General features: G+C 49.2%; 1 protein-coding gene and 1 long non-coding RNA gene across 4 annotated transcripts in view; both read left to right on the forward strand.

Moving 5' to 3' along the window:
• The window catches only part of sema4f (sema domain, immunoglobulin domain (Ig), transmembrane domain (TM) and short cytoplasmic domain, (semaphorin) 4F), a 43,965-nt gene that overhangs the window by 26,422 nt on the left and 5,226 nt on the right, over positions 1–12,317 (forward strand). For 2 of the 3 annotated variants that reach the window (XR_007381103.1, XM_048969832.1), the window contains exons 2-7: positions 5,832–5,983; positions 7,311–7,370; positions 11,009–11,107; positions 11,487–11,598; positions 11,822–11,941; positions 12,136–12,287. Coding sequence is in view for 2 of the 3 variants with exons in the window: in XM_048969832.1 (XP_048825789.1) it covers positions 5,832–5,983; positions 7,311–7,370; positions 11,009–11,107; positions 11,487–11,598; positions 11,822–11,941; positions 12,136–12,287 (695 nt within the window). In the remaining variant the exon portion in view is untranslated. Of the gene's footprint in view, positions 1–4,648; positions 5,734–5,831; positions 5,984–7,310; positions 7,371–11,008; positions 11,108–11,486; positions 11,599–11,821; positions 11,942–12,135; positions 12,288–12,317 lie in introns of those variants that run through there. The other variant, XM_048969833.1, reaches the window with a different exon arrangement.
• Positions 322–2,926, forward strand: LOC125704398 (uncharacterized). Its single transcript, XR_007381107.1, has 2 exons — positions 322–612; positions 735–2,926. It is a non-coding gene; the product is annotated as an uncharacterized LOC125704398 (long non-coding RNA).

Raw genomic sequence — 12,317 nt, forward strand, 5'->3', positions numbered from 1 at the left:
TCTGCCCAGTTTACTTTGCAGTGATACCTCTGTAACAGGAACTGTGAGGGTAGGACTGTCCGCTCGGGGCCGGGCAGGTCCCCCTGCCCCCCCCTCCAACCACTGCCCAGGGCTGATTAAAGATTCATTCCTTCTGGATGAATGTTTAATGAATGTTTAATGAGCCCCGTGGAGCCAGTCTCGTCAAGCCAGTGTTTCCGCGCAGAGCGGGGCGAGAGGTCCGTCTCATCCGGCCTGCACCTCAGTAGCCAGATCGACCAGTCGGCTGGGTCAAACGGTTTCGGGGGCTTTGGGGATTAAACAGGGAGGGGCTGTGGTTATTAACATAAGCCTTGGCTACTTCTGTGATGAGACAATTAGAGGAGTGTAATTGTCCTGTAAATTTCCCATTTTGTCTGCCTCCTACTGTCAGCATTTATTTAACAAATTCTGTGGAAGGTAAAGCCCCCCCCCCCCGTCTGTTCCCCCTGAGGTGGCGTCCCGCGGACTGGGAGGTGCAGATGGTGTAACTGCGGGGCCGTGTGACATTTGAGTGGCTCCTTCTCCTGCTGGGCTGGGACAGGCTTGGACACGAGGACATTTCCCCCGGACCTCCCCGCCGGCCACATCCGGGTGATCGCTCTGGGTTTGCCAAGAACGGCACAGGCGTCAGACAGTCTTATTTTTTTGGGGGGGGGATTGCAATGTGAAATCGAATGGCTAATCTGACGCAGGAGGCATTGTGCCTTCTGCAGGGAAAAAGAAAATGAGAAACATGACGTGGAGAAGGACAGAGGGAGAGGAGGCTTGTCTCTCGGCCAGGGAATCTCATTATGCGATGCAAGCAGGAATTTCGCCAATCTGGGAGTTTGCGCCTTGGAAAGTAAACCGGCTTTATCTGTTTGTCAACCCAATGTGATTGGGTTTTAGTATCTGCACAAAGATTCCAGTTCCAGGGAAACAGAAGTGAAAGAAGGAGGTATGGTACAGTGCAACTGGTTGGTCTGCATTCCTGTCGAACCAGCTACGATATGTAGCGCAGAGTGGTTATCGGACACTGTCAGGGTCTGTCACTCTGATTCCTGTGCCCTCTCTACATTCTGAATCCTGATTGGGCTTCCTCCTGCACTACAAAAAGCCATGTAGTTCAGGTGGCTTCCTCCACTGTGTGCATGCCCTGCTCCCTGCGAGTGTGGGGTAGGGACCGGTCAGGCTTTCACCCTGTGTTGGACCGGTTCTGTGTGTCAATTCTTCACTTTTCTTTAGATTCTCGCACTTCAAAACTGAAAGGCCTGTAAAAGAGTTCATCTTAAAGTATGATGTATCCCATTTCCAAAACATTAACCTCTTCTGAATGCTAGCGGGATGTTATAAAGACAGGCGACATTGTGCTCTCCCTCTGCAGATTAGCATGCCGAGAGTCCGTTATGCTTTTTGCAGCTTCCACACGGGACCGCCGCTGATCCACGGCGCCTGACGTCAATCGCGGAGACAAGCTGTCGTTTTTATTGTTGCTCTGTGCGTCATCGCATTCTTTGCCGTCACGTCCGTGGTGCGCTTGCTGCAGCTGAGCTCCAGCACCCCCCGCCCCCCTGCATGCTGCAGACCCGATTTACGCATCAGACCTGCCGGCAGTGCCTGCTGCTGTGGACAGGTTCATGTCAAATGCTTTCTGCTGCAAGGTGCAGACTTTATGGAAAAAAAGGCAGTACTATCAGGTTTCGAGCTCAGCTGCCCTGGTATACTGGTCTCCTGACCTATTGCCAGATCGCGCTGCTAAGGTGCCCTTGCCATTCTCAGAGTGCTGCTATCCCCATGAGCCTTGGCTGCCCCTCATCTTTCCTGCTGGCCCTGGGATTGGTGAGTCATCCTTGCAGGCATGGCGCGCCCCATCGGCGCAGCGATTGCCCTTAATGGACATGCCTGATAGCAGAGGGCCTCAAGAGTGCAGTTGACCCTGGTTTGCCATTAGCTTGCCAGCTGCTGTTATGGCACGAGATAATAGGAAAGCATCTATTTGTGGTTCTGTTTATTGAAATAGGAAGTGCCTATCACATAAGGAGCATCTCTGTTGTAAGAAGGTGGATTTTTATTTAATTAGACATGAGTCGCCTGTTTCCAGTCCCTGCCGTTTTTGTTTTCCGCATTTATCCAGTTAGGAGATGCTTCTGTTCACATTGGCTTGTGGGTTAGTCTTTCTTGCTCAGTGTCAGATCACTTTAGGTATAGGTGGTTCTCCTGTGCCTCTGTCAATTTCTGCACATGAGTTTGGTTAAGCTATTGTGCAACTTAATCTGCCCTGCAGAGGTCCGGCATTCGCTGTTCCTTTCTTGGCCACCTTAGAGATTTAATGAGACAGCAGGCGAATAAGGACATGACAGAGGTCCCATAGTCCCTCTGGATGCTATCCTCTACTGAGGGCATAGGCTCTCCTACAGTGAGCCGGCGCATGATGCGGGCGGCCATCATGGTTCAAACACTTTAGTCTGTCTGGCAAAACCGCATGATTAATGGAAGAACATTTCGCAATCTTTTTTATCAGAAGGGTGTTTGTATAATGGTGTGTTTGCGTGGGTTTGGGCTCTGTTCTGCTGGTGGCCAAGGAGCCACATGACTTGCCTGTTTGTCTGGGAGGCTTGTCTTCACGGATCCTCTGGTATTTAAAACCGAGGTCCATTAACCCTCAACAGTAAATTCCTTCCATCCATCCATCCCTGGTTTGTGAGACCTCCCTTTAATGCAGTTTACAGTGTATCTATGGGTTCATGTGAACACAGGTGGTTTCATGTAGGCATAATGGCCACATCCTCTAGTGTGGGAATCACTGACCTGAGCCGGATAAGTTCTCCATGGAAGCGCGTGGGTTAGACTCGGAATGGACTGCGGCGGCGGAGTCGGCCCGTCCCAGATCACTCCCGCCAGTATCGATCCAGCCCCCCATCCCTTTCTAGTCCCAATAGGCTTTGCACAGGAAATGGACACACTTATTACATGCCTTCTCAGCCCGCCTCTTAAACATGAATTAGAGCCAGAAGGCGATGCACCAGAGAGCGTCTGACTGGTCCATATTCCCCTTTTACGGGTTGGTCTTTACTGTATGTTAATGTAGGGGGGGGGGGTGGGGTGGAGACAAAAAAGGCTGCATCACTATTTAGAACAACAATCACATCTGAGTTTTGTTCCCAGAAAGGTTGGCGCCATTTCACCCAAGTAGGGGGTAGGAACTACAATCAGATATATACCCCCAATATTTAATTTGTCAGTATTCATACCCCCAATAAACACAGTTATATTTAAATTAAGGCGTGTGTCCCCTCAATATTAAAGTTTCTCCTATGCCGTTGCACCCAGTTAATATTACTGCTCTCCTTGCATTTCCTGGTACATTAATGGCTAAACCTGCCCACTAATCAGGAGCGGGAAGCATTTGCCATGTAAATGAATAACGAGTGAATACTTGAACAGTGTCTGTCTGTCTGTCTGTCAGCTGTCTGGGGGCAGTGGGGCAGGAATGTGGGTGGGGCAGTGGCATGCATGTGGGGGGGTCGCTCTGAACAATGCCTGCAGCTGTGGGGAGGCCAGTAGCCCCCATTCCAGAGAGCAGAAAGCAGCTGTGATGCATACATCCACCCTGGCGTCCCGAGTGGGATGAGCAGGGGCCAGGGTGGCAGACAAGCCCGCTTTGACATTCTACCCCCCCCAATGTGGTCAGAGCCTTAGATTCCAAAAACGATCTATGGCCCCCAGGCTGTGCTAGTTTCCATGGTGACACCCCACCCCTCTTCCCACCGCCCTCCTGTCACCTCCTTAATTAACTAATTAACCTAAAGCGGTATCGGCTTCTGTGACAGTGAAGGACACATTAAGACCTGAAGCTTGTTGGTTCAAGTCCCGCAAGGCCAGTTGCTTTGGTAACCTTTTAGTAAGGAGAAAGGGTAAAATAGTGATGTTGAAAAGTGGGTCAGTGGCTTGGCGCTATTTGAGTCTGTCCTTCCCTTCATGTGCCTACTGACACGCAGAGGCCCGCGGGCAGCTGCCCGGCCCGGCCCGGCCCGGCTCAGCAGCTGCTCTGTGAAGACGTCCTTGTGCCATCGTGGGTGAGGAATTGGCCTTTGGCGAGAGCCGGCTGGCGCCTGGTGCGGTCGGCGGCGAGCTGCTGGGCTGCTGTCGCCCAGTGCCCTTGTCACGTTAGCTCCAGGCCAGCCACTCCATCACCCCCCCCCACCCCCACACACACACACACACACACACACACCCCTCCACAGCTGTCTGAAGTCCATATTTAGGACTACAACTCATCTTTGTATCATCTGTTGACTTGTTTGTTTGTTTGTTTGTGTTCGACTGGAATGCAGTGGAAATCTGGGTCATAGCTCCCTTGCTCAGCCAATTCGTATGAATTTGCAGTTCAGTGCCTTGTTTTGATAAATGAGAGCGAGCAGATAATTAATGCCCCGTATTAGTCTAGATCTCCAGGCGCTGCTGCTTTACTATAACACACACGGCGAGCTTGCAACCTTTGCATTTTTCTCTTACCATAACATTGCATTCTCTCATCTCGCTGTGTTACATTATTTATTTGCTTACTGGATGTTAGTAGTTTAAATGCTGCAATACATTCTGCACTTGTCAATTATATGATCTGGCATAGTGGCGCATTAGCTAGTGCGGTTGCCTCAGACTTCAACGCTTGTGGGTTTGAATTCAGTCTCTCTCTAGCTTCACGTTCCTCCAGGTTTCTTCCCAAAGTCCTCAAGCGTGTTATTAATGCAAGCTGCCTGTAGTGCATGAAATATCCTGTAATGGGCTGATTTCCTGTATGAGGTCGTGCCCTCGTTCACACCCTTTGTGGGACAGACTCCAAATCGCAACAAATGCCACTGGATTTGTTGCTGTTAAAATGGCACTACAGGCTCATTATCCCACCAACTGCTAACGTGTCGTTATTACTGCAGACATATTGAGTCTTTTAGAATTGTTTAATAGTATTTATTCATTGAATACCAGACCCCCCCCTTTTAATTGGACATCTCCATCTAGCTGATCTCCAATGTTGAACATGAGCAAGCCAATTAGTAGCTGCATGCAATCTATTGAGCTCAGCATGCGTGCCTGTCGGCCTCCAAACTCGGCCCGCCGGCTTAATTGGTCATCAGTTTATCTTTCGGCACAGTGCAGCATTTGAGTGCCTGCATTTCCTAATGACATGTGCATGCCACGCAGCCTCATTTCCAGGCAGTGCATCACTTGCGGGGGAAAAAAACAATAAGCACATATTTGCACAGTTAACAAAACGAAAACCTGCGTAGCGTCAGACTTATTTTGAGTTTAAACATCCTTGTTGGCTTTGCAGGTGTCAAATAATCTTTCCAAGTGTTGTATTTTGTTTCTGCTTTTTGTGCGAATTATCCGTGTGAGTTTTAAACTTCACTTCAGTCTTCAGCCCCATTTATGGTTAAGCTATTCCTTTGTGCAGTGCTGGCGAGCGACTCGTGAATTTGTTCAAATCTGCTTTTATCCGGATAGCCTGCTTACAGTCGGCAGTGTTTCCGTTAGCATTGTGGTCCTGCTGACTTCTGTAGCCAGTAATGCACTGTGTCCATTTACAAAGCAAAACCCTGCTGTACTGAAGTAATTTTTACCCAACAATGAGATTACAGGTCTGGACAAAAGCAAAAAGCTGAACCATGTGACCAGTCTTACCCCTGTACTGCAGGATGTGCTGTCCGGGTTCTTACAGGAAGAGCTCTGAGTGTGTGTATATGTGTATTAACTTCAAAGCCTTTGAAAATAGGCCCCTTTAAACTCCTTTCACCACAGACTGACTGACTTTCTCCACCTTTCTCATTCAGGGACCAACGGCAATGTAAACCTACAGCAGTTCTACAACCTGTCCAACTTTAGCACCTTCCTACTGGATCCAAGCACTGCGACTCTCTACCTCGGGGCCCGGGATACCATTCTGGCCATTGACACCAACGACCTCACGAAGAGAGCCAAGCAGGTGATGAGGGCTTTACACTCGAGGAAGATAACTGGATGGGGCTGAAGGCAGGGTGCTGATTGGATAGGCCCTGAGGGGTAGGGGGCTGATTGGATGGGGCTGAAGGGTAAGGTGTTGATTGGATATACAAAGCTGATTGGAATCATATTTTCCATGATTTCTAAGTTTATTTCTTAATTTATACTCCTATGAAGTTTGAAAAATACTGTTGAAATATATCAGTTTTCTGTTGAATTTTTGTTTCTTGTCTGATATGACGGCTGTCATGTTCTTTCTGACAGTCTGATTCATCAGAACTCCCATCGCAATGCTATGCTGGAGACAGCATTGACTGTGTGTGTTTACAAAATGCCTTAGGGCACAAAGACCACATCGCAGCCAAACAGGAGCCAAACAAGAGTAAAACTGAAAGCTTGAAGTGCTGTATTTGAAGCAGTGAAACTCTAGACCCTATCTGTTTTGTCGTTTTGCTTTCTGGGTGACAATCTGTGCATTCAGTTCTGCTTATAAACTTATTTTGCTGCTTCTTCACTGCCATTGCCAGTCCTTTTTGTGCCACCTGTCCTGTCAGTGAAACGAACAGTGTCCTGACATTTGATGGAGGGCAGCCGGCAGTTTGCTAGCTACCCCCTATAAAGGGGGCTACAGATGAATTTCAGGCGTGGGGCATCAGTAAATCACTTTTATTTATCATAACACCCGTAATGATACACTCATGATCTCTCATGAAGCACTTTAACAGCAAAGCAGGAAACAAAGCCAGCTAGATCAATCATCATTCTTGCCCTCTATGTCCTCATGAAATTGCATGAAAATGCACAGAAGAATGATACAGAAATCTTACACGTCTAACTGCTTCCTAGACATTATTCTTTTACAATTAAAGAATTGGCTCAAGTGTCTTGGAATTCTGTTCTAGTGAAAATATTTCACTAAGTGTTAGACAGGAAGGACCAGTCCCTGCCCCCTCCTTGGGTGAAAATCCCATTTCCTTGTTGGCTGCCCGCTCTTGGTTTTGCAGTAACCTAAACAGAACAAAAGTGCTTGCGGTTGAAACTTTGATAGCTGGATATCAAACCTGGTCACGCTGAGAGCAAAACAGGAACTTTTGCAGAGGTCGTGTGGGTGTGGCGAGGTCGGCCATTGGTTGGGGAGGGTCTGACCCCGGCTGGCATGCTGAGTTTAATGTCCAGGCAAAGGTCACTCGATACTATGAGGCTAGTCCTGTCCTTCAGTGGGGGCAATTCTTTCAAAATGTTTAAATCTCGCCGCTCACTGTTTGGCACTCGATGCTGACTCTGACGCCCGCCTCTTTGTCCTTCCGCAGATCGTGTGGGACGTCCCGAAGAGCAAGCAGGATGCATGTGTGGCCAAGGGGAAGACGGAGGTGAGGGGGGGGCAGGGCTCAGCCGACGACAAACAGGCGATCTAAGTTTCCGAGAAAAGGGCCGTCGGTGTGTGGATAAGAAAACAGGGATAGACAGAGGTACCGTCATGGAAATCTAGGCCACTCTCAAAAATCTCCAGGTATATATCTGCAAATGCTTTAATATAGTCCAAGCTAGTAAATATGGACTGTATCAGATGAAGGGTGCACAACCTTATGGGGCCACATGCTCAGGTAATGTCAACTGAGAACAGCCCTGCGAATCAGGATGTTTATTATCATTATTATTGATGTTTATTTTGTGATTAACATTTTCTGTAATTTTTGTACAATTTTAAATAACGTATAACAAGGGGAAATGGGAACTAAAAACACACACCCCTATTACAGGGGACTGAGACAAAAAAAGGGGCTGTGTTGTACTCAAAGGAAGGTGAGCCAGTGTTCCGCTGCATATGTACGCGCTGCATATATATATATATATATATATTAAAAAAATACACACACAAAATGCATTTCTATATTATACATTTTTTTGGGGTTATTTCTGCTGTGGTTAGGAACCATTTCCATTACGATCACTTGCTTTAAAGTAAGCGTCTGTGTGCAGTCCTGATGAAAATAGATATGCAAATGTGCATTCATGCTGTGAGTGCGTGAGCCTGTGTGTCAAGGGCGCCAGACATCAGGGAGCTGGATTTAAACTGCAGCTCTGTCGCAGACCAAACTGCTAATGCTAAGGAGCAGCTCTGCAGTGGCCGCGGCCATGTGACTGTCCCTCCCGCATCCCCTCCCAGCCTTCAGCTGGCTCGTCCATCTCTCTCCCTACCCCTGTTGTTTGGGCTTTGGCCAGAAAGGGTCAGGTATAGTGCCACGCTGCAGATGAGCCAAGTAACTTCTGTATAAACTCACGTGACCATAAAACTGTCCAATCAGTATAGGCCACATCAGTTAATTTTATCTACTGCTTTGGGGATTTACATGGTGACAACACGCTGATAAACACTATATATGCAGTGTATGTATATGGCATGCAGGCAAGGTTAAGAGGCTTAGTTATTGTTCGTCTAAACATGAGAGGCTACAACACCTGATCTAAGTCATTGTGAATGTGGGGCCAAGCGTGGAGGCTCCGGAACAGCCAGGCACCGCTGATCCTCATGCACTGCGGTGTCTGCAGTATACAGAGAGTGTCGCGACGAACAAAAATCATCCTAAAGGCTGAAAAGGCCTTGTTAGTGAGTGAGGCCAGCGGAGAGAGGGAGACTCCTGAAAGTTATCGGAGGTCACAGCAGCGCTGTACAGACAGGCTTCTCCAAACACAAGTCATTTACCCTTGAAGCTGTACCTGGTACTATTCAGTGTGTTTAAATGTGATTTCTACTTTGAAAGCACGATTTATGGTATCAGACTGTTTGCCGACGTTGTGGCTTCTTGTCCCCGATATCAGCCTCTTCCTTCATACACTCATCAGCGTTTCCGAGGGGAATCGTTTGCATAGAGGGGAGGCCGCCGTGTTTTGAGGTTAATGAGCCCACTTAGCCGTGACAGTCCTTCCCAGCATGCACCGTTGTGCCGGTAGGCTTGGGGGTGGGGGTTTGGGGGCACAGCGGTGATCGACAGGCTGGGAACAGGTCTGGGCAGCACGGGGCCGAGAGGTTGTGATTAACTGCACAAAGAAGATGCTGTGTTGGACTGTGGGGGGCAGGGAATGGGGTGGGGGGGGAGTGCCAGAGGAGGTGACAGCTGGCTCTGCACAGAGACACACCCCCACATGTACAGTCTTCATATCACACACACACACACACAAAGAATGTTAGATGTCCTAATTAACGGGTGTACAGAATACCTAGAAAATGTATCTTCATTTCCCTTCCGGGATTAATAAATTTCCATTTTATTTAGAAAACGTGTAACCGTTTGCCTGTCAGATATCTGGCAGATGGATTAAAACCAATCAGACTGTTAAGGCTGCGTATGCCAAGCCATGTTTGTTTATTCGCTGTTTGCCCAAAGTCACTCTTTTAAATGCCAGACGTGTCACTCTGGAAGCCGATTTTCTGTGGGATTATCTGGGCCTCATCTGAGATTAGTGCCGGGATTTGAGTGGGCACTGGGCCAGCTCCCCGCACAGATGGGCCGCTCTCCCAAAGGCACAGGTGAAGCTCGCGGGGTCCTGAGCCGTGACCTCGGCACAGACATGTCCTACAAACACCTAGCACTCATGTTCCGGTGGGGTCTGTCCATGTCTCTGCACTTACATTCATCATCGGTGTATCTGTGCACCGCTGTGAGGTCAGACGGCAGATACAGGTCTAGTAGGTCACCGAGATGCTCATTGGCTGTGCAGTTTCCATGGCAGCCATGTGTACAGTGGGGGTCATTCGTACCAATACATGCTGTAAAGATCACCAACATGGTAGGGGTCAGGTGTTTCATGTCGATGCCCCCCTGTCCACCACAGCAGATTGTTCCCAGTGACATGTTGAGGATCCTGACATGATCTGAGAGCCCAGTTTTCTTTCAATTGGCTTACCCGTCTGTCGTCACGGAGACCCCTCAGAATCGCAGATGACCTTCACTCCGTCCGACGTGTGTTAGGGGCTGTGATGCTGAGATGCTGTGTCAGCACCAGCTGGGGCTGTTTGACTGAGCCTCCATGGCGCTCATGCGGGTTACAGGGGTGCATGTGAGCATTTTGGGAGGGGGATTCATTTCGACATTGATATCCCACAAATTGTCTCGTTTAATGAGCTTGTGTATTTTGGACAAACACAGGTTTGAGGTATCACCTGCTGCATGGCTGTACTCAGGTTCTCATCCCTGAGGTGGTTCGTCGTGTGGTGGGTGGGGTAATGCGCTGTAATCGGCGCGCATCCCTTACCTACCTACCTCTTCTGCGTTGTTTTCTTAGGTGAAGTGTGTGTGATTTTACTAGCCATTGCGCACTGAATGACTGTCATGCTGTGGCTGAATCTGGGTTTTGCAGACAGGAGAGAGAACGCTGAATCTTGTTTTCTGCAAAATGAAGGACTACGTCAGCTATTGTTGCATTTTATGAGAGACAAGGTATACATTGGCTGAAGGCCAGTACTGTCTTTCCTAAAGAAACTGCTGTGACTTCATCTCTCTGTATATTTGAAGTGCAGTAGCCAAATTCTCTTCATCTTAATCTAAGCTTATTATGCTGGTATTTCCCATAATAGCTCTGACATGTTTTCTGCCAGGGGTGTGAAATTCAGGTGGGCAAGCGGTGAATGGTACGCACCCCGCCCCCCTCCCCCCCAAGACCTCTGACACAATTCAAATACTGGTGTCCACTATGTAGTCCTCATAATGGCTCTGTAATCTATCGTATTCCTAATGTACTTTCGCTCCACAATCTGACGACTCCGCAAAGCAGGTTCATGCCCATCAGCATGTTCTGCCAAAGCAGTGTTTGTTCCCACATCACTCTCAGGCATGCAGTGAAAACCCATTTCCGCGGCCAAGTGCAATCCAGTACACAGAAGTTTCCGGAAGAAGCCCCTGGCTCTGACTCATGATTCATCCCTTGGGCCTCATTGCTTGCACTCATTGGGCCGACTGCATCGGATTGACTCTCTGACACTTTGCCTTCTCTCTGCTGCCCTCTACAGGGTGACTGCCACAACTACATCAGGCTGCTGGAGTTCTTGAACAGCAGCAGTATCTACGCCTGTGGCACCTACGCCTACTACCCCCAGTGCGTCACCATCGTAAGTGCCAGCTGCATACTGACATTGAACCTGGCAGAAGCGCGGCCCTGGAACGCAGACACACGCTCGTGATCACAGCTGCGCCGAGGTAGCAGTCAGAAGCTGATGGACGAAAGCGGCGAGCGAGCGATAAGGCTGACAGGCACTCGTCCACTTTGGCAGTCTCTCCGAGGGACGCATGTAGTGCCACGTGGACGATGTGGGCTACAAGCACATGGAGAACACACACTCCGTCAGATACGATCCAGGGTTGGGGTGTCGCGGTTCGCACAGCGAGGCTGGGAAGAGACACACAAAGAGGTGCTCTGAGGCAGTGGGCTCTGTCCAGCCGTCCGTCCATCTGTCTGACTCTGTCTGTCTGTGTCACCGGCTGCTGCAGGATGTGAAGAGCTTCTCCCTGAAAAGGACACCCAGTGGGGAGGTGGAGATGGAGACAGGGAAGGGGAAATGTCCATTTGAGCCCAGCCAGCACTATGCAGCAGTCATGGCAGGCAAGCACGCATGAGGCACACTGCATCGCACACTGGCACACTGCATCGCACACTGGCACACTGCATCGCACACTGGCACACTGCATCGCACACTGACATACATGCCATGTGCACAAATGAAGACGCATACATACTGTATATTCAGACATGCAGCCCAAATATGCACACAGATACATACAGGCACTCGCTTGCTCTCTCACACACGTGCTTCACCTCCCTGCAGATGGAGTCCTGTACACGGCCGCCACCAGCAATTTCCTGGGCACGCTCTTTGACATCTCCCGGGCAACGGGCAATGAAGGGGAGCGTATCCGCACCGAGCAGTCAATCAACTGGCTCAACGGTGAGTTGGGCAGCGGACCGAGCCTGGGGGACGTGTTCTGCCCAGGCATTATGGGAAATCATCCCATACTATTTGTGGCACCTGTCATGGTCTGGCTTTATACTTAAGAATGGTACAGGAATTTCTGTGAGAAGTAAAACATGCAGGCTGTGATTTTTCACTCAACACTGTGTGTGCGCGTGTTTTCCCCACAGACCCGGAGTTTGTGAGTTCTGCGTTCATCAAGGAAGACCCAAACAATCCTGTAGGGGAGGATGACAAGATCTACTTCTTCTTCACAGAGGTCGCTAGGGAGTATGACCTCTACACCAAGGTCAAAGTCTCCAGAGTAGCTCGTGTCTGCAAGGTGTGTCCTCTCTTCAGTCTGTTGGTGCTA

The sequence above is a fragment of the Brienomyrus brachyistius genome, chromosome 12 (genome assembly GCF_023856365.1).
Source record: "Brienomyrus brachyistius isolate T26 chromosome 12, BBRACH_0.4, whole genome shotgun sequence".
In the NCBI taxonomy this organism is placed as follows: domain Eukaryota; kingdom Metazoa; phylum Chordata; class Actinopteri; order Osteoglossiformes; family Mormyridae; genus Brienomyrus; species Brienomyrus brachyistius.